Source organism: Malurus melanocephalus, unplaced genomic scaffold, assembly GCF_030028575.1.
Source record: "Malurus melanocephalus ecotype Western Australia unplaced genomic scaffold, MMel_1.1 scaffold_50, whole genome shotgun sequence".
In the NCBI taxonomy this organism is placed as follows: Eukaryota; Metazoa; Chordata; class Aves; order Passeriformes; family Maluridae; genus Malurus; species Malurus melanocephalus.
The window spans coordinates 521,372-543,734 of NW_026623282.1; the positions used below are offsets into that span (position 1 = coordinate 521,372).

Genomic DNA, 22,363 nt, shown 5'->3' on the forward strand with positions numbered 1-22,363 from the left:
TTGGGGCAGTTAAAATGTCTGTTTTCAGAAAGACTTCATTGTCAGTTTTGGGTTTACATGAATGATTTTTTTGTGAAAAATCGGTTTGCCCCTTTGACAACTTCTTCTATTCTCAAGCATCTGATAAATACCTTAAGTAAAAGAATAAATGCCCAGTGGTAACAGTGGGATTTTTTTTCCTGAGAGTGATAAGCTATTCTTTTGGAAAATATTTGTAATGTAAATGCAATTTCACCTGAACCACATTGGCAGTACCCTGATCTTTAAGACTTCCTTGGTAACACTCAACATGTTACTGATCTCTTACAAAAAATACATTTRAGGTAAATCAGTCAGTACAAGCTCCAAGTTTGAAGACATTAATTTTCATAGGATCATAAAATTTCTGAGTTTTTGGAACAGTCCCCTGAGATCATCTAATCTAAACCCACTGCTCAAAGCAGAGTCAATCAGAGCAGCTTGCTCAGGACCTTGTCTGGTTGGGTTTTGAGTACCTCCAAGGAACAAGACTCCAATCTCTTCAGGCAACTCTGTTCAAGTGTTCAACCAGCCTTGTCATTAGCAATCTTTTTATTTTCTTATGCTTAAAAAGCATAAGAAATGTATTTAATTTTGTGCTTGTTGGGTTGGCTCTTGTCCTTTCACTGGATGCAACCGGGAAGAGTCTGGTTCTGTCTTCTTTTCATCCTTCTGTCAAGTGTTTTTAGGCATTTAGGTCCAAGCATCTCTTGTCCCATCTGAACAGTACCAGCCTGCTCRRMCTYYCCYYYKKWWTWMSWKKYCMARSCYTTYMWYMMMWTTCATRGTGARCTGGACTTGCTCCACTATRTCCAYRTCTCTCTTGTACTGGGAAGCYCWGAGCTGACTTTTCAGTGCTGAGTARATGGTTGACCTACCTTGGCATGCTGGCAGTGGTGTTTCTTCTGCAGCCCAGGAGYTTTTGAACAATCTTTGCTGCARAGGCACATTGCTGGCTTACRTTCAGCTTGGTGTCCACCACAACCTTCGTCTTCTTTTCTGCAAAGCTGCTTTGTAGCCAGYTGGCTTCCCAAATGTACTTGTACTTGGGCTTACTGCCTACCCAGGTGCAGGACTTTGCATTTCCYTTTGCTGAACTTCATGGGACTCCTGTTGTCTCATTCCTCCAGTGTCAGAGGGTTGTGGAGTGGTATCAGCCACCCCTTCCAGTTTTATATCACCTGCAAACATGCTGTGGGTACAGTCTGACCCATCATCTAGGTTTTTAGTGAAAACATTAAAAAGTGTGGGATGCATATCAATATACTACCAGTGGACTGGCTTGAAGCTGTACTTCATGCCACTAAATGACAGTCTTCTCAGCTGGACAGTTCTTTCCAAACAAGTTCCTTCCAGCCAATTTTCAGTCCAYCTCACTGTCCATTTATCTAATCYATACTTCATTGGTTCATCAARAGTTCTACAAGACACAGTGTTGAAAACCTTGCTAACATCAAGATACACAATGTCCGTTGCTGTCCCCTCTCCCATCAAACCAGTCATCCCCTTGGATAAGCTGTCAAGTCTGATTGGGCATGGTTTTGCTTTCATAAATTCCTCCTAACTTCTCACAATAACCTTTTTGCCTATAAGGACTTTTTCTTTCATTACTTTCTCAGGGATGGAGATGAAGCTGACCAGCCTGACCCTGGATCCTGTCTCTTTTAAGACAGGACCCTGGATCCTGTCTCTTAAGAGGAGTCACATTTGTTACCCTGAGGTCCTCAGGAATGTCCCCTGATCACTGGGATGTTTCAAAGATAATTGACAGTGGCCTCACTGAACTCATTCAGTTTCTCCACACACTTGTATATGCCCAGTTTGTTTAAATRKTCCCTAATATAATCCTCCTCCAGCTAGGGTAAGGTTTCCTTACAGTAGTCTTTTCCACTGGTTTGGAGGATCTAGGATTTCTGAAGGCAAATCTTACCAAAGACTGAGATGAAGGCGGCAGTGAATACCACAGCTGTCTGCATGTTCTTTGTCACCAGGCTCCTTGCCTTGTTCACCAATGGGATCAAGTTTTCCTGAGTCTTTTTTTTTTCCTGCTGAAGCAGGAAAGCCCTTGTTGTCCGTAACATCCATTGATAGGTTCAACTTCAAATGGATTTCTCATGCTGTCTTTGCTTGATTTGTGTGGTTTGTATATGCCTGTTGCACAGAGGGTGGTTAAAATGGGCTTTGTGTGACTTGGCTATTACACTGAGGTTAAATTTTAATGCATCATGTGTAGGGGATTTGGGGGGATGGTAATGAATAGCCTGATTTCTCCCAACATTTAGTGAGAGAAATACCATGAGAAGGATTKTATGACTGAAGGCTGAGAACATTAAGCTGAAGTAGATCCACAGAGAATGGAAAAAATACTAGGATAAGATAGAAGGGAAGAAAGAGAGCACAAACTGGTGTGTTCAGTGATAAGACGAAAGATGTTGAAATTGTTTTGCCTCAATGTTGTGAAAAGCCTGTGTGTGGAGGAAGCAACTGAATAAAAGGAACATCAGAATAAGATGACTGTAAGCATGTGGGAGAGTAACTGGATAGACAATACTGATATCACCAGGTTGTTGCATTTTTAATGGACAATAACGTCAATAGTAGTCCAGAAATTGCATTAGCCTGTTACATGATGAGGGTGGTYACCTCACMAGCAGGGACACAGACAAGGCAGAGATATTTAATGCTGTCTTYGCTTTGGTCTTTAACAATGAGGGTGTGCTTTGGTGGTCCCAGAGTCCTGAGCTGGAAGACCATGGCTGTGAGGATGATGAACTTCCATTTGACTCTAAACTTGTGTGGGATTTGCTGCTCYAGCCTGATGGTCTATGGGGCCTGATAGGATTCATCCAAGAGCTGGCTGAGATGATCATGAGACTTCTCTCAATGATTTTTGAACAGTCTTGGGAGTCTGGAGATGTTCCAGTTGTCTGAAGATGGCAAGTGTTGTCCTGATTTTCAAGCAGAGCAGGCTGGGTGTCTCTGGAAACTAAAGGCATGTCAGTGTCACTAAAGTGACTGGTAAAATTCTGGAGAAGGTTATTCTGGGAGGTATTRAAAGACCTCTGGAAGATAACACAGCCAGCACAGGTTTATAAGGTCAAAGTCCTGCTTCACAAACTTGATTTCCTTTTRWGACAAGGTTACCCACCTAGTTGATGTAATATTTTTAGACTTCAGTAAAGATTTTGATACTATCTCTCACAGTAACCTGTCCAGATTCTGCTGCTGGGATGAGGCAACCTTAGATGTACAGACAGACTGGGGAGTGAGATGCTGGAAAGCAGCACTGTGGAAAAGGACCTGGGGGTCTTGGTCTGTGGAAAGGTGAACAGAGTCACCAGTGCCCTGGCAGTCAGGAGGGCCAACCCTGTCCTGGGTGCATCAGGCACAGCATCACCAACTGGGAAAGGGAGGGATTGTCCTGCCCTGCTCTGAGCTGGGGCAGCCTCACCTCGAGTGCTGGGGCAGTTTGGAGTGCCACAATATAAGAAACAAATCTGAATATTAGAGAATGTCTGAAGGAGGGCAACAGAGATGGTGAAAGGGCCTTGAGGGCACCAAGCTGTGTGAGGAGTGGCTGAGGTCACTGGGTCTGTTCAGCCTGGAGGAGAGGAGACTCAGGGGAGACCTCATTGCAGGCTGCAGTCCCCTCGTGAGGGGAAGAGGAGGGACAGGCACTGATCTCTCTGGTGTCCAGCACACAAATCTGTGTCAGGGGAGATTGAAGTTAAATATTAGGAAAAGATTCTTCTCCCAGAGGGTGGTTGGGCACTTGAACAGGCTGCCTAGGGAGATGGTCACAGCACTTTGCCTGGCAGAGTTCAAGAAGCTTTCAGACAATGCTCTCGGGCACATGGCATGATTTTCAGGTTGGCTTTTGTGCAGGGACTAGGAATTGGAGTCAGTAATCTTTGTGGATCCCTTCCAACTCAGGGTATTCTGTGATACTATGAATTGCTAGTTGGATATGATGCTGTCTTAAATAAGGTGATATATAGGAGAAACTAAAATTAAACATCCTCATGGTACAGGCATGTTAATATCATACTGTTGTCTAACTTTACATCATAAAAGAAATCCTGAGAAACAATACCAAAAATTAGAGACTTAGARAAAAAGAATATTTTGACAGAAGTTGAAGGTTTACATTGCCTTCAGCAATTTTGATTTGATAGAATACTCTTTATTGTATTTTCTGGGGAAAACATTTATGTGATTAGCTGTTCTCTCTTAGTACATGTATAGTGGAAAAAAACAAACACAAAACCGACCAAAAAGAAAAAATTACTGACTTGAGAGTGCAGAACTGAAGTGATGAAGTCTGTGTTGCAGTGTTATTTAAATGTTGAGGCACATCAGGTTTCCCTTTTGTTATCTCTGTGGCTGTTGTTAAGAGCACTTGAAATTTCACTCAGGAGTGACTTTGGACGGTGCTTCTCAAGGTCTTTGTATCAGTGAACTCACGATTAGCATTTCTTACTGACTGCATGCATCCATATTCAAGCTGTTTATTTTAATTCCAAGGACAATTTACTGTGTTCCTTCCTATCCCTAGAGAGTTACAACACTGTGATCTTGCACAGGAAGGCTACTCAAGATAGACCTGCCCACTACTGTATTAGACTTCTTCACACTTGTCTTGAACTACACAGCTCCAACCACTCTGTTTTTAATTTCGTTAGACAGTGCAGGTTGTTATTTATGTAAAACTTTCATATTTTACTTAAATATATGTGTAAGTGTATTCACATGTGTGTGTGAATACATACACATACTTCAAAATACTTTGATCCTGTAAGAAGCAGATTTAGATTTTTTTTTTCTTTAAATTGCCMTTAAGAGTGTGGCTGCAGTATATTTAAAGTCTGGGAGTAATTAGGTACAGTGTTGCTTAGAGTAGGCAGAGCTTTTGCTTGTAGGTAAAAATCTCTGTGAACCAGCATTGCTCTAACGTTACTTTTATTTAAATGAACATTTGTTCTGAGCTCCAGAAGGATTCCTGCTGCTATTCCAGTGGCTGGTGTGGTTACTGTGCAGGCATGTGTGCAGTAAATCTCATCTGGTGCCAGCTCTGGGAGGGCTCCAGTAGCCAGTGCTGCACAGACCAGTTGCTGGGAAACCCTYCTGCTCCTGCCACAATTACAGTGGAATCAACTAGTCCCCTTTGTGCTTCTTGCTGTAACCTGTGCTGCAGGGGACAGCTGTAAAATTGGTGTTCTTAAATCATTTTGGAAGGGGTATGCTYCAAGAAAAAGAAATGCTGTAGGTAACCCAGCTGTGCAGGTTTTCTTGGAGCTGGTAGATGACTTAGGGAGGAGACGCCCCCTGCCAGTTTAGTCCCACTGCTGCCTTCTATGATGGGAAAATTCCAAAGACTGAATAGTTTAATTAAAAGGTACTGTGATATGATTATCAGGGGATATTTGCTGCAAGTAAGGCATCTCATTTAAAAAGGACCCATGTGCTTTAAGCCTAAACTCCAGCTGATAAATCTTGTAGAAAGAATTCAAAAGCCATTACAGGTTTTTACTTTTTTTGGTGAGTGTGAAGAGGATTAAGTGTGAAAGAGCCATAAAGAGCAACATACAGGCAGGTTCACAAAGAACAGAGGGGAAATGGTGTGTCTGAATAGCCCAGTTTTGGCCTCTCTCTCTTGTCAGCTGATGTTCTGCAGGCTCGTGTGAGCAGAATAGAATGTGGATTTGCCAAGGACACATGCTGTCTATTTATGGCCTGCTGCTGCTATACAAACACCTCTTTATCCCTACTCAGAAAAATGATTTTGGCAATAATTATAGCCAAGGGCTGTGTTTGCACTGATGGATTGATCAGTGGTTCTTTAGTATTAGGTGGACTGTGATTGTGCTCCATGAACACGAACTTTCTGTTGACACTGTKGGCTAATGATAAAGGTCCAAGCCACTTTGTCTGGCCACTTTTAGTGGGCACTTGCAGTAAAGTATTTATAAGTTTGCTTTAAGAAAAGCATAATCCATGTCATGCCAGTGACTCTCCACTTCCCCCAAAAAATGCTCTCTTGCAGTCTGCATTTTATATTAAATAATATTTAGTTTTCTTTTTTCCAAATAGGATACAAAGTAAGCACTTCCACTTCTTTTATTCTGTAATGATTTTAAAATTTACAGACATTTACTGGAAAATTTACAGGGAAAGGAATGTATAGTGCAAGAATACRTAAGATCTCATTTGCATGAGTGTCGTGTGTGAGTTGCCAATGTAAAATCTAGCCTGTCTACATTGCTTTTGCTAATAGCCTATAGAGACTTTTTAATTTAAAAATAAAGAAAAGAGAAAAAAGGAGAGGAGGAAAAGAAGAAGCAAAGGAAAGAAGGATGGAGCCTATGRTTATCATGGTTAGCAGTGCTTTGCTTTCCTAATGACTTTATGGTCATGTGCTTTCCCTGTGAGCAGCAAACCAGCCAGGACTTTGTGCATCTACCTCAAAGTACACTTCCATTGTAAGCAGGGCCAGGGAGGAGCAGGAGTTTCTGGTGCTGCTTTTTTTTCCCTCTTCCAAGCAGAGAGAGGCTAGTGGCCTGCACCTGCATTGCTCTGACACTGGACATCTCTATGTGAGTTAGCTGTGTTGTCTGCAACTGCRACTTAGAGTGGGTTGGAAGAGAGCTGCAGACACAAAATCATCCTGYRGTTCACGAGAGCAGGTCATGTGCAYGGAGTGTGCCAATGCTCCTGAAAGGCAATGCTGGAACTGCTTCAGTCTGGCAGCTGCTTTATGACTCTAATAAATTTCAGCCATGTTTCAGACCAGTAGCTCAAATGTCTAATAAAAATTACCTTTCAGTACGAAATATTTGAAGGGATGAAATGCTGTATTCTAAGCAGTGATTCCTACTGATGTTTCACTGCTTTTTCTAGGGGGTCAGTCTCTGCTGTTAGGGCTTGATGCATCAGTTCTATGCAGATATTAATGAAAGTTAATTGTCTTGRTAATTTCCTGCAAATGGCGCTTCCTTCCAAAGAAGAGTTCAGTGGCAAATACCTTATTTGATGTGACAGCTTTTTTAATGTGAGTAAATCCTCTCATACAAAAGTAGTGCTCTAATAAATAGTTCTTTCTTTTGACAGTTAATTTTCTGCATAGTTGGAGATTTAATACAAATGGGTTGTTCAGGTTAGGTCTGAATCATGACAGAGTAATAGCTTCTGTGAATAAAAACAGGTCCAAAAATTTGCCATTGTTACTTATTTTTGACCAGGACTTGTTTCTGGCTGGGTGTTTGCCTGCTACTTGGTGACCAGGAAAGGACTCTGTTGAATTGCTTCCTATTGCACTGTTCCTTTTCAATTGAAAAGCTGTTGCTGTTTCCTGTGCGYGTGTACAGACAAAAGTCTTTATTCTGCCGTGTAGGTATTCTGTGGCAGTACAGCTTTATATGGTGTGTGGCTGTACAAAAGGATTGAAAGAGTATACAAAGTATATGAAGTCTGTGGTGCAGGATCAGCCAGTATCCCAAAGARGACACTTGTATTGTGCTCTTCTTACATCTTCATGGATGTCTGATGTGGGTTTTTCATCCAAGACCTATACCTCTCATTTGGTTTTTTTTTTAATAATTCTAACTTAGCTTTTTGGAAAACAGGCTTTAAAATGTTTCCACTTGTTATAAAAAGATTGCAATTAGATGTAAAAATAGAAAAAACAGTAAAATCCTAAGGATCATAAACCAAGCAATTCACTTGTCACCTGAATTTGTGCAAATGTTAGTTTCATCTGGWTGTTTATAAAATGAGTACTTTTTCCTTTTTTTCTAAATTGTGCAGTTTCATACAGGAGCTGTATACTTAACGACGCATCATTCAAATAAATTTTTATACAGTAAAAAGCAGATAATGCAGAAAACCTTTGATTATTAGACTTTGCTGTAAAAATAAATTACTTCATCTTTTATACCTATATATGCGTGTATATATATATATATATATATATATATATATGTTCAATTTTATCTTTTAAATGTGAATCCAAATTTCCTAAATAAAAAATTGGAGGTGATGGAGGGTAGTTCTAAACACAAAAACTAGTTCAGCACACTTGAAAAGGAGTTTTTATTAGAAGCTGTGTGGAAAGGTTTGATTGAAATTTGAGCCTTTGCTGACCTCTGCCGGGGAGAGAATTCTTTGCAGTTTTACAGAGATTTTTGTGMAGTGCATATGTGGAAAAGTTCTCTCTAAATTCTGAAGGAAAAAAGCCACTGTAACTCTTTTCCCTTACATACTGTAAAGTGATTCCAGGAAATTTAATTCTCATCACTTGCTGTCAGGTCATTGCTGTGTAGGAAGATGTTGGATGAAGGAGAGAGGAGGGAGCAACCTTTTGTTTCTGGCTGCAAGACTGTCAGCATTTTGGTGAAGGAAGAAATGAGCTCATGGTAGTTACTGAAAATACAGTTTTAGCAACTGGGAGGAGGCTCTTGTTTCTGGTATTACCCTTTCTCTTCAGGGATCACATCCGTACAGGCCCACTGAGCCACCATCTTCTAACTGCTATCTACATCTCTCTGGGACATCCTGCCTTGCCTGTTTCTCTCACTTCAAGGGAGTTCAAGCTGATCCTTCCTTCAAAACTCATGCTATTACTTTACCAGTGAGTGGAGCCTGGAACACAAGAGTTAATTTTACTCATCTCCTTTATCTRAACTACAGAATCCCCATTGCAGTTTGTCTTAAGGTTCACTTTTTTGTGTTTTCACTGCATCAATTCTCAACTCTGAAGTGACAAATAGGTCTTTTATGATAGCTGTGGTTATTACATTCTCGTTGTAAAACYATGTATATTGTTTCTTCTGGTGTGATTCAAGAAAATCAAACTTAGACACCACACCTTCATTGTTGCAYTATTTTATATTGCTCCATGGATTTGGTATTCTGCAACTAACAGAAGTRCATTTGAAATGTAAAAAGGATATTCAATTACAAATATTTGAGAAGCCTCAACCTTCCTGATGATTGGTGTGTGTACTTCTGTGAGTATCCAAGAATTCTWGTCCAGTAATGCTGCAAATTTTGTTCTGCTTTTTAGGATATTCACATTGTACAGCAAATCTTTGCCACTGGACTTGGCATGTCGTGTCTGGGATGTGTTCTGCCGTGATGGAGAAGAGTTCTTATTCCGTACAGCACTGGGAATACTAAAACTTTTTGAAGATATTTTGACCAAAATGGACTTCATTCATATAGCCCAGTTTTTAACAAAGCTACCAGAGGACTTGCCTTCRGAAGAATTTTTCACATCTATTGCTGCCATTCAGATGCAAAGTAGAAACAAAAAATGGGCTCAGGTAAAGAGGATGTCAGTCTTTGGTAATTGATGACTTTAATGTACTTTACTCTTGAAAATGAGGTTTGGCAACATCTGAAAGAATATTTTAGCAGGCCTAGTGTTTGATTTTATGGGTAGGTTGGACTGTGTAGCTCGCTTCATGCTTTTAGCGTACATTGAGGTGAGTGGATTCCCTCAAGTTTAATCTCCTCTGGAAAGGGAGAGCTCAATCAACATTCAAAATTGAAATATTGAGTGAAATTTATGAAGTAGTGTCACACAACTTTTAAAATTTATTTCTTACAAAGGGTGGTGGCAACATTACAACTTGATACTTAAAAGCAGAAATCCACTGTTTGAGAGAGGATGACAGTTTGTCAGGACACACTATCATACAGTCATCTTAATCTTGAAGATCTCTGCCTAATTTTGGGCTGTACAGAAGTGATTGCATCTCTCACTTCTTTATTGGGATTTAGCATGTGATTTCAGAAATTGTTTCATCACTAATTTCAACTCAGTTCCAGTTTAAAGAAAAAAGATGTCACCTGAAYGTGGAAATCATTAGGTGGCTGTAACAGCTATTCATGCTGGAGAGTGGAAAATGCCCTTTTTTTTCTTCTGTGTTCAAAGCAGCAATACAACTCACTGTGTGAGTAGCTCTGTAATAGAACTCTGCCAATTTTATCCAGTTGTTTTTTTGCAGAGAAGATGAAAGATGATGTTAAACACAGTGTTTGRGGCAATTCAGCTGCAACTGGGTGTTTATGGCTCTTTCCTGGGGTCGTAGTGCCTGTGGATTCTGGCGATTGCCAACTTTCTCTTKGAGAKGAGGATTTCTAACCTTCACAGGAGRAGTGGCTCCACAAGTTGATCTGTTGTCTCACCTTCCTTGAACATGCCATGTATGCATGAGGATTGCATTCCAAATAATTTCCCAGCCTGCTGCTGCTTCCCTCATGGRGAAGAAGAGATAGGGGCCCTATTCTGCCAAGTTCCCGAAATAACAGGCTTCAGAAGAGTGTGTTGGGAGGCAGATGGAGTTAAACATCTGTTAAATCTGTTTCTATCCACCATGTCACAAGGACTTACGGGAGAGGTCTCTTGTCAGTGGAGAGGTYCTCTAAATTTAATTACATTTGACAGTTAAAATAGTATTGCTCAGACATAATTGGAAACTCTTCGGAATGAATTATTGAGTAATTTTTTTAATCTAATGCTTTTCTTCTCTCTCATTTCTTGAAATGTCTAGATACTGGCTGCTCTGCAGAAAGATAACCGGGAAATGGAAAAAGGAAGTCCTTCACTCAAACGTTAACATTTGGTTTGCCTCCAGTGACTCCCAGGAAAAGAGTTGAAGTGGCAAAAGTATTGATTACTGTTTGACATGTATGAGCCTGCAAATCAAAGTGTTAGTTCAGAGTTCTATTTCGTAGTAGAATAGCCTTAAGGGGGAGAGAAGAAAAACAAGGAGGAGGAGGAGTTAAAAAAAAAAGAAAGGAAATTAGGGGATAAACCCCTTATAAATTAAACCTAGGCTAAGCCTTAAACTTTCAGTGGWATGAGCATATGCTGTGGAGAGCATTACACAATCTGTACTGCTGATGAGGGCAGTGAACAATATCAAGGGTTTGGGGTTTTCTGAATTTTTTTTCTTTGGTGTTTTAAAAGACTGGACATTCAGCAATGTTGGTTGCTTTGAAAGCTCTTCCCCTGTTTCATKCTTAGGTAGGATMTATTTCCAATRCCTGTACTAGTAGCTGGATTTGGATTTTAAATAACTGGTGCTGGAATTTTAAATGATGTAAGGACCATTTATTTAGAAATGCTTCTGATTTTATAGGCTGTGGGTCCCATTTACCAAAGAAATCATGTAGATGTAGAACTACATTCCTTTCTTTAATAAGAAAAAGCTAAGTAGAAAGTAAGCTTGGAAGGTAAGTCAAACAAGCAGTGCAAAACCAATTATTCTTCAAGATGCCTTGGAAATTTATTTTTCCAATCTGGATGCATATGGAGGAAATTCCGTTCATCAGACTAGATTCCAAACTCACCAAGAGGGTTCTAGCATTAAGCTGGCATAATTTCCCAATTGTACTCTCTTTCCTCTGTTTAAAGCCAAGATCACATAGTACTAAATGCATGTTTCCATGTGTCCCTCTCCTGGGACAGTGCTGTTTCAGGATGTTCTTACCTACCAGCTACTTACTCCTGTGCCATGTGTCCAGTCACAGAGAAAACTGTGGACTTAGGAGATAAACTGAGAAATGGTTAAAAGCAATTTTGATCGTTCCTTTAAACCCAGCTTTGCTCACTATCAGAACTGAGKAGGAAGGGTGGTAGGGGAGCAGTTAATGTTCACCAGTGTTGCTTTTGAAAAGGTTTTGTGGGATCTCCTGAAGCTGCTGCTGCCACAGTGGGAAAGTTAACTGGAGCTGATCCATACAGTAACAAGTGAAAGAAGTTTATTGGGAAATGTGCCAGACACCATCAGGATAAGTACAAGCTGTCATTTCTGTGTGTTTACCCGACCTCTAATACACGAGAGCAAGTTCCAGCGGCAGCAAACTGCTGTTATGTAAATCCCTCATACATCTTAGATCCTCTCTGCATTCAGGTGAATGTTGAAGGGCAAATCATGAGTGCCTCTGATTTACAAGAATGTTTATTGCATAGTGTATAGTGTAAAACCTATTTTATAATAATGATGATCATTGAAAAGGGAAATGTAACTGAAGCAATATTTGTGTTAACTGTGAACAGGCGTTACTAAATCCTCCAGCTGTACAGTCAGCAGTTTCCCAGAGCTCTTCAGTCTGGTTTATGCTGAGTATTTTGGCATTGTCTGAATAAACAACAAGAAGAATAGTTGCCCACTGCTCAACTCAACATACAATGTAAAGGACTGTAGGACATAACCRAAACACTGTCCTTTGGTACAGACATTATTTCTATGAGGGATAATTTGATTGTAATATTAAGAAGAGTGAGAACAAGATTCCCTGGTAAGTGAGGACTCATAATAATTTTGAAAGATGTGTAATGCAAATGCAGCCTGCAAGTCCGATACCTCATTGACCTCTTCTCCTGTCCACTTTGTGTACCTGGTGTAATGGATGTGGTTTTTTGTTAGTCATCTTTATTCCTCCACAAGACATWATCTAGGTCATTACTTACTGAAAATAGATGTTAAGATGTGATAGGAAACATGTTAATTCACTCAGAATTTGTACAGATTTTGTCCTCCAATGACTGGTACTTGTATGCTCCATTGCTTTGAAGTGCAATAGAAAGCAGGAAGGTCAGTAAGTGTTTTTTAATATTACATTTTCTATTACTACAACAAATATGCCTTTCCATGAAGAATACGAGAGGCCTACCATCCGAAACATTTGCACTATGCTTTTAAACAGTTTATTGAACACAGAGATCACTTTTTCCTCAGTATACATTTTTAGGTGGTACCGTAACTGGCTTTGTGGTTTAAGTCTTCATTGCAACTACGTTTGTATTTTCTTTTAAAGCAAGTGTGGCTCATTTGTCTGGTTAAAAATGCATTTTTTAGCTAGTAGGTATCTTGGCAGCCATCAACAGCCTGTTCTTTTTCTCTTCTCAATAAGATGTTGAATGTAACAGTGACAGTGGGCATAGTTGTGGGGAAAAGGCCTGCTGCAACACTTGTGCACTGTTTGTTACTTGCAAATGTAATTACTTTGTTTTGTGATTTGATCTGTTCTTAGAAGTTGTATATATTTTCTAAATGATTTCTTTGTGTATATATGGTATGTTCTTTAATGAAGAAACAGCAATGCAATAAGGAGCTTTGCACAGTTTGTTTTCAAACAAAATACATGTGAAAAAAATCACCTGCCTAGACATGCAATTATTTCAGCTTATTAATAACTTGATTTGAAGATGACGCTTGAATTTTGATAAAAACAGAGATGAGTAGTAACGGCAGAGAATTTCTTGCCACTGAGCTTTTCAAGTTTCTTGCAGTTATACCAAATCTCTTAATTAGCTATTACAGAAATCTTCCTTAAGACATTCAGGGAATTGCATTTAAAAAATTGACAATTTTATTGTTCAGGTGCTTGAAAGTATCTGTAACAAGATGCATGAGATTTTCTTACATGGAGCAAATGTCCCCATCAAACAAACTTTTCTTCATGGGTTTAAGGAAAAAGRAAACTGCTGCAATACATCAAAAGTACCACTGCACGTGCAGCAGATCAGAGAAACCAGAAAACTCCAACCAGCTTTGGGATTCTTTACAATCTGCACTTTATAATAAAGCAGTTTTGCAACTTCAATCTGCAGTCAATCATTAGTGTTATTTTATTTAGTAAACAATTTCATTTGGGAAAAAAGAGTACCTTGTAACAGCTTATTTTTGAATGTTTTGAAACAAGAATGACGTAGGGAGAAGTGTTGGTACATCTCCTGTACATCATGTTTGAATTGGGTTATGTAGTTACCACGTTTGTTTTGTTTAGATATGCRTATCCAACTGGAACTTTTTTCCACTGTAAATATATGGTTTTGTTAAATAAAGTCATGTAAAGTTATCTTAATTAACTGTTGTCAGTGTAATTCAGAAATTAAAAATTCCAGTACTAGTCTTCATAGGCAGCTTTAGCAGTTTTTGTCTGTTCAAAAAGAAGACTTTGGGCCATTTGTGTATTGAAGGGGGCGGACTCCTTGCTAATGTTTTTTAAGTTCTTATGTTAAAAGACCTGTTAAATTCTATGAAACATTTAGATCTGATACTTACCACGCCCGTGATTTTGTCCCTTTTCATACACTTTTCTTTGGACTARGCCTGAGGTCTGATAAATTTATTACAGAAAATAGTTGTAAATTCATCTTTGTGACATGCACAGAACTCAGAAATGCTGAAATACCTTGTTCTCACTTTGAAAAGAAGAAATCTTGGTTTAAAGCAAGTTTCATAAAAACATTTCTGTGCTAAACTTAAGGAAGTRTTGTTTTAATTCTGACATAGGCATAAGTTCAGGACTTGAAGTGGAGAAGGTTCCTGTAGCTGAAGGGAAAAGAGGCAGAAGGACCAAATAAAAGATAAAAAGACAGATAGAAGAGGAGAGAGAAGGCAGTACCTGTGCAACAAGGCTACGTGTGGAGTGCAGGCAAAGCCTTGGCTGCCATGGTTCTGGTTTATCCACTGAGCAGCTGCCCAACTTCCTTTTGCTGTGAAATCAGATTTGTTTTCTCTAAGCTGACACCAATTTGATACTGAAAGAGATTTATATTGTATCTGTTACAAGAGTTGCACAAATGTGTTCAAAACTAGATTTACTTTTCTCTACCTATTTTCCTAAATAATRATTCCAAATTTCTTCAACCATGCTCAGCAAGAGGAATTTGCTTTCTGAATTTTTATCTGAATTCCCCTMCAAGTGGGGGTCAGCCCAGCACAGTGATTTCTGCGTTTCCAGTTTTGCTGACCTAGGAGCTCTACAGTATTTGCCTTTTCCTCAAAGTCCTGGAGTGGTGTCTCAGTTCCAAGCAACCAACGTTTCTGCTGCGATTTCAAGTTATTTTTCCACAGGCTGGCTCTGGCCGGCTTTGTTTTGGTCAGGATATCGCTCTCCTCTGACACGTTTTGATGCTCATCAGTTCAACATTTCTGCCTTGACTTTCAGCTTCCATTAACTCCAGTTTTCCCATTAAGTGACTGAGAACATGGATTGTGTTCGATACCTTCTTTTTGGGCTTCAGGATTTCATCACTGAGATAGTCGAATTCTTTCTTCATGTGCTCAAAGTCCATAGAGCGTTGACCAGTTCTCTCTGAGAACTCAAGGTGGTTTCAAGCGTTTGGATTTCACGCCTCACAGTGATGCTTTCTGCGTGGRCCGAGAGGAGTAAAGCGAAAAGAATCATCACTCTATTTCTTTAATCCTCGCCTGCCCGGGGAAGAGGTGCTTCCGTCTGCAATGTCATGACGACCATAACCCCGGTCTCACCGCGCTGCGGCTCCGGGCGTTCCCCCGTGCTGCTCCGGGCCGGCCCCGCCCCGCTTCCCCCGTTGCCGGGCACCGCTTGGCCCCGCCCCCCGCTCGGCCCCGCCCCCTCCTGGGCGGCCCCTGCGCGCCGGCTCCGCTCGCGACGGCGCCTCCCATTGGTGGCCGGAAGGGCCGAAGGGTCCCCCTCGGCCAATCGGAACCGTCCCTGCGGTCTGCCACCCCTCGCGCCCTTCAGCCCCGGTCCCATTGGCCGGCGTTCGGCGCGGCCCCGCCCCTCGAGCGCGCTGCCATTGGTGGCGAGGGCRGCGGGGGCGCGGCCGCGCGCGCGCGCGGGCGGGGTAAGATGGCGGAACTGGGGAAGAAGTACTGCGTGTACTGCCTGGCCGAGGTGAGCCCGCTGCGCTTCCGCTGCACCGAGTGCGCCGACATCGAGCTCTGCCCCGAGTGCTTCTCGGCGGGCGCCGAGATCGGCCCGCACCGCCGATGGCACGGCTACCAGCTGGTGGACGGCGGCCGCTTCACCCTCTGGGGCGCCGAGGCCGAGGGCGGCTGGAGCAGCCGCGAGGAGCAGCTGCTGCTGGATGCCATCGAGCAGTTCGGCTTCGGCAACTGGGTAAGGGCGAGGGACAAGGGGCGGGGGCGATCCTCCTCCTCGGACCAGCGGCTTGACAGCAGCCCCGGGGSCGCGTCCTGCACTCCGGACCCCGGGCTGCCCCTCTCTGGCGGGGCCGTGCCGGGGGTGGCTCCGGGCCGTTCCCCGCTGCTCCGAGGAGCGCACCCGGCAGCTCGGACCTGTCGCTACCTGAAGTTCTGTGTTTGCCTCCCGTCAGCCCGTCCGTGTCACAGGTCTTGCACCTGCCTCTTATCCGCGCTCGGCCTTTGCCTTCCGTGTGTCTCAGCTGCGGGCTGGCTGCTCCCCTTCAGTGTCACTGCACAGCCAGGCTTGGTTTAGACAAACACCAGTAAGATTTCAGAGTCAAAGAATGGGCCAGGTTGGAGAGGACTACAGTGCACATTGCACAGGATTGCATCCAGACAGTTCTTGACCATCTCCAGTGAGGGACACTCCACACCCTCATTGCGCAGTCTATCCCAGTGCTCAGTCACCTGCACAGTGAAGAATTTCTTCCTCATGTCCAGTGGGAATTCCTGTGCACCAGTTTCTGCTTGTTGCCCCTGTGCTGTCGCTTGGCACCACAGAGCCTGGCTCCATCCTCTGACTTCCCTTCAGATACTGATTGACTTTGGTGATGTCCCCTCTCAATTGTCTCAAGGCTGAACAAGTCCAACTCCCTCAGCCTTTCCATGTAAAAGAGTTGCTTCAGTCCCCCAGTCATCATCATTGCCCTCCACTGGACTATCTGATTAATTTTTGATTGCTTTGATTCATTGTTACTTATGTTTTGCTTCATTAAAGACTTTTTCAAAACCTTAAAGTGTATGGTCATTGCAGCTTGCTTAGCTCTTAAATAACTAGRAAAGAGTAAATATTGTTATTCTTGCAATTACTACTGTTTGTCTATTTTCACACTGCCCTTCAGTAATGTGACATAAACAAGCAAAACCCAAGCTGCACGRGTAATATTGGTGTTGGTTTGGAAGTTGGATGGCTTCCTGGTCATGGTGAGCTGGCTTTGTAGGAGTGCTGTGAGTGCTCAGGAATCACCATGTGGTGTTTTCATGGCTTACCTGGCCCCATACACTGCAAACACTGATCTGGACCTGAAACTGCAGACCTGATGGAAACATGGCCCCTATTGCTAGAGAAGTTCAGGTACTGGGAGTTGGCATTCTAGGAGCGGGGAAAACGTCGTGCTCTTTCCTGAGTGCTCATTATGCTGAAGATGTAATGGGAATCATTTTATCACTCCTCCTTTCTTTCTGTTTAGGAGGACATGGCTGCTCACGTGGGAGCATCCCGAACACCTCAGGAGGTGATGGAGCACTATGTGAGCATGTACATCCATGGCAACCTGGGAAAAGCCTGCATCCCCGACACTATTCCGAACAGGGTGACGGATCACACGTGTCCCAGTGGCGGCCCGCTGTCCCCGAGCCTGACGACGCCGCTGCCACCGCTGGACATCTCGGTGGCCGAGCAGCAGCAGYTGGGGTACATGCCCCTCCGCGATGACTACGAGATCGAGTACGACCAGGACGCAGAGACGCTCATCAGTGGCCTCTCGGTGAACTACGACGACGACGACGTGGAAATCGAGTTAAAGAGAGCTCACGTGGACATGTACGTCAGGAAACTCAAGGAGAGGCAACGGCGGAAGAACATTGCGCGAGACTATAACTTGGTACCCGCYTTCCTGGGGAAGGATAAAAAGGACAAGGAGAAAGCTCCCAAACGAAAGATCACAAAAGAAGAGAAGGAGTTGAGGTTGAAACTGAGGCCTTTGTACCAGTTCATGTCATGTAAGGAATTTGAGGATTTCTTTGAGAACATGCATAAGGAGAGGATACTTCGAGCAAAGATTCGGGAGCTGCAGCGGTATAGGCGAAATGGGATCACCAAAATGGAAGAGTCAGCAGAGTATGAGGCRGCCAGGCACAAACGGGAGAAGAGGAAGGAGAACAAGAACATAGCTAGTTCCAAGAGAGGGAAGGAAGAAGGTAAAGAAGGTGAATTTGCTGCCATTGAGAACCTGCCTGGCTTTGAACTCTTATCAGACAGGGAAAAGGTGCTCTGCAGCTCTCTGAACTTGAGTCCTGCACGTTATGTTACTGTAAAAACTATCATCATTAAAGATCATCTCCAAAAAAGACAAGGAATTCCTTCAAAGAGTCGCCTTCCCAGTTACTTAGATAAGGTACTCAAGAAAAGGATTTTAAACTTTCTGACAGAAAGTGGTTGGATATCCAGGGATGCTTCATGAAACTCAGCTGATCTAAAAAACCACAGCAGAGGCCCTTTACAGCCTCAAGGACACTTATTTTTTTCCTTCCCTCCCCAAAGATACAGAAACCATGTCACTTAAAAACACAAAAAAGCAAATACATAAACCCCCACAGTCATCATGATCCATGGTGGTTCAAAGAGACTTTTGCTTTGGATCATGGAAAGTACTTAATTGTGAAACTTTTACATTGGATTTTACTGCTTTTGGTACATTACTAGAACAGATTTTTTCATGTGAATTTACTCAAGTCCGGTAGTCCCAGAGTAGTTGCTTTAGTCCTATTGGATAAAAGAATATCAGTGTAATCCTTGCTTTTCTTTGAAGGTAGGAGATAGTTTCATTTGCTGGGAACTTTCTTCACCCTTTTTTTTGTTTTTTTGGCATGATGCTGGCAGCAAAGTGAAGCTTACAAAAGTCCTGTGCTCAGGAGCAGGTGAGCAGGGACTTTTGTGACCATTGCTAAGCTTTTGGAACATTCTGCTTAGTAACTACAGCCACAGCATGGGGACACCAGGATGAGAGTTCCTGTCAAGAGCACAGCAGGGATGAGCCATGGCAGGGAGTGGAAGGAAGGAAGTGTGGTAGGTGAGATGCCTTCAGGACTTGTGCTGTGCAGGGGGGTTCTTGAAGAGCTCGCAGTTGATCTGGGCATTGCTTTGACTTGAGTTTCCTGAGACAGACCCCTCTGAAGCTTTGACATTTCCTACTTGSTACTGGAGTGTCAGGAATCCCCAGCAGCTGTGGAGCTCTGCTCCAGAGGAGGGATCAGCTACAGTGAGGTCCACGAATGGGGTTTGGGAGAACAGGCATTGAGATGTTTGGCACACGGGAGCGTCAGACAGCAAAATCACCTTTTTCCTTGTTGGGGAGCCTGCTCCTCCTCCATAGGGATCTTAAATGCTGAGCTCGTACGGGCTGAGGAGGTGTAGCTGCCTCCTAAATTTTGTTGGAAAGTCAGGGAAAGGGAGCAAGATTCTYAAAGGGGATGTGATCACTGAGATTGGTCTTTAGAAACAAAAGTAACAGTTGATGGAGATCTGTTCAAAATGCACAAAGTGTTCCTGAATTCCSAGTGCTCAAACCAGCCACTGCAGGGCTCTAATTGCACATACCTTGAAAAGCACCAGCCCAGGCACATTGAATCTGAATTTACTGACAAATAGAACATGCACCTTAGGAGGGAACTCCTCCCAGTTCTGACAGCTACAGCCTGGAGTGGTGCTGGMGCCAGCACCAGCTGGGATGTGACACAGAGGGAAACACAAATTCCAGACCCGCAGTACTGTTCTAGTAAGATCTGCTGATTAATGCAAAGATATTGCAGGAGRATTAGAAAAAGATTTTTATGCCCATTTCATCCTTAAATTCCCATGCTGATATTTAACCAAATGAATAAAAAATGGTGGKTAGCACGTGGAAGATGGCACAGTTACCTGTGCCTAAACTTCCGTGCTGGTCCTGTCTGGAGCAGGAAGCTGTGACTGGAGGCTGACTGGGCAGGTCCCCTGGAGAGCAGGTTGGAACCAGACTGGCTTCAATCTGAGTGCAAGATCTGGAAATGTCATCTGGCTTTCATGCTTTGGGCTGTAGTCAGGAAGGACACCAGAAAATCTTAAACAGTATTAATTCTGCAGTTTGGCAGCGGTGTTCTGATCAGAACTGGGTTTCATTTAATACATCCAGCATTACCAAAATAGTGTTACCGATGAGTTTAGAATAAAAGGGGTACAATTACAAAGCCAGCATTTCTAAGGAATAAAACCAAAACTCTAGTGCCTTTTTCTTTTGAGCTTATGATGTTATGTCCCTTCAAAAAAGGTAAGGGCTATGTCCTCTGGGATGTAATACTTTGTTTGGCTTATCTGTAAGTGGTTTGTTGTGGCTTACTCGAGACAAAAGTGTCTCTTCTTGGCAGCAGTGGAGCTAACTGCAATGTGCTGAGTAGCTTTAATAACCACTTCCACCCTATATGCATGTACAAGCAGCACTTAAGTTCATAAGGTATAAACCCTTGGTTATTTTCTCTGTTCTAYTCSTGTGAGAAGAARCTCCRTCTTTCTTTTCAGCRTTCTAGTTAATTTGGTTCTTCCTGTAATTTGTTACCTAACTGCCATAACATGGTGTTATGAAGCTTCAATTCTGCATGTAGCTGGAGGTTTAAGAGAATTGCTTTGGTTTTGGTTCTTCTACGTTTTCCCCTCAAAACTGTGATTTTCATATTTCTACACTGTTTTGGCACATCTAAGTTTAACTGAAGCAATAGCGTAAAGCCCATCTGAACAATAACTTAGGAAAAAAATCTAGGCACCAATGAGTCATTTAAACGTTGAAGTGAATTCTGCATTTACACTTTGTAGCTTCTTAATTCCTCAACCCCTCCAAAATGTTTCTTTGGTGCTAGACGTAACTTATTGAACATCAAAATGAATGTAAAATAAAGTATTTTTAATGTATGCAATATGGAAATCAATATTTATTTTGTACTTGCAAGCTAACTCAAGGTGGTAAATGTTTGCTTTAGCAAATATTAGTCCCTTGGAAAGGGCTTCCCTAGAAGCAATGTCTCATTGTCAGCTATGCTTTTAATTTTAAAGGTGACTTGCACTAGAGGATGCTGCTGTTCCATATTTCACGTGGAACAGATTTAGTCTAAGCATTCCTTTGCTATGAGCTGCTGGTTTTGTTTGATTGCTTGTAAGTTGAGATGCAGTTAATGTTAATCCAGCAACTTACTACAGCTGTGCTGCTTCTCTTCTGTGGTGAAGGGGCTGAGATGGCAAAGAGCTGTTTCAGTTTGTATCTTGTGTTGATCTGGAAGTGCTTCCTGTACTGTACAAATAACCCAGCCTTCATGTTGCTAATGACAAGGTGTTTTATATGCTTAATGCTCTTGACTTTTCTAATTAAAGTTATTACTAATGRTARTATCTGTCTTAACAGCATTGATGTAAGCCTCTGAAAAAKTAACACTCTCTAAAGTGTTCAAAATACTGATCCTGTGCTCTGGGTAGGGGCTGTGCTGTGTGTCCCATCCCAGCACTGTGTTGGAGGGAGCATCAATCTCCATTCCATGTGCACTGCCCGGTGCAGGGCTCAGATGCTGCAGTGTTCTGGCTACAGCCCCTCCTGCCTCCTGTTCCATGGCAGGCCCAACAATCAGTAACAGCAGGGGTTTTTGGCTTGCACTATTCTGTGACCATGAACTGCCTTGTAAATCACACAGGCTAAGCACTCTGCCATTCTCTTGTGCTGCCACTGCATCTGATTCCTTTGCAATTGGAACAGACTTCATGAACCTCTTGGTTTACTATCTCTTCTCACAAAATGTTTTTTTGGATGTGCCCTAGTCACTCTAAAGTGACAACACATTAAATACTGTGAAGCAAGATACCCCATGAGTATGTTCAGCTCTCAGCTTCTTTCTTCCTCAAAGGGAATGTTGCAATCATATGAAGTTTACTGGTGTGGCTGTGCCAGACACACAAACAACCTGTTCTGAAATCACACAAAGCCTAACTGATGTTGTGCACACAGAATTTTACTAGATTTTTGCATTGTATATTGGTAAATAAAYTTACACKAAAGTTTCTTTCCATTATTGATTTAACAATAATCTAGCCTGGGCAACGAGGAAAATGGCTTAAATATTTGCAATAACAAGTGGAGATGCATTGTAACTAAAYGTGATGGGTGGAAATGCAGTGTTTAYRAAAGAGATAGTACTGGTGGTAGCTTTRTTGGCTGCTTAAATTTCAGAACTGCTTTCCTCATTTATTTGATTTCCTCAGTGCTCCTGGCTGTGGTACGGCAGAGTGCACAGGTGCTTGGAGAACTCCACAGACTGCCCCACTTCATGCCAAAGCCTCCCTGAGGGCAGGCCAGGGGAGAGGAACCACTTAGATGAGATACTCAATTACCAGCTTCAAAGATGAACCTTGTGCTGAACATTTAACAGGAACTTTTTTAAGAACACCCCAAATGAAGTAATGTGGTCCAAAAATGACTGTGTGAGGCACTTGAAGYTCATTAACAAAATCTTCATCTGCTAGGGAAGAAGTTTTAACTCCCTAATGGAAAAACTCCTATACTAAGGAAGTTATTACTACATTTAGTTTTGACCAAAGGGACTGGGAAGGGACAAAACAATACAGG

General features: G+C 42.3%; 2 protein-coding genes across 3 annotated transcripts in view; both read left to right on the plus strand.

The window, feature by feature from the left end:
• TBC1D14 (TBC1 domain family member 14) overlaps positions 1 to 13,887 on the plus strand; it is a 63,669-nt gene extending 49,782 nt beyond the window's left edge. For both annotated transcript variants that reach the window (XM_057365252.1, XM_057365253.1), the window contains 2 exons: positions 9,080 to 9,338; positions 10,572 to 13,887. In XM_057365252.1, the coding sequence (XP_057221235.1) occupies positions 9,080 to 9,338; positions 10,572 to 10,637 (325 nt within the window). In that variant the 3' untranslated portion in view covers positions 10,638 to 13,887. The remainder of the gene's footprint in view (positions 1 to 9,079; positions 9,339 to 10,571) is intronic.
• A 1,756-nt stretch (positions 13,888 to 15,643) lies between these two features.
• Positions 15,644 to 20,257, plus strand: TADA2B (transcriptional adaptor 2B). The gene is made up of 2 exons (XM_057365254.1): positions 15,644 to 15,918; positions 17,195 to 20,257. The coding sequence occupies exons 1-2, from the start codon at positions 15,649 to 15,651 to the stop codon at positions 18,185 to 18,187; spliced, it is 1,263 nt and encodes a 420-aa protein (XP_057221237.1). The 5' UTR covers positions 15,644 to 15,648; the 3' UTR covers positions 18,188 to 20,257.
• Positions 20,258 to 22,363: the final 2,106 nt, after the last annotated feature.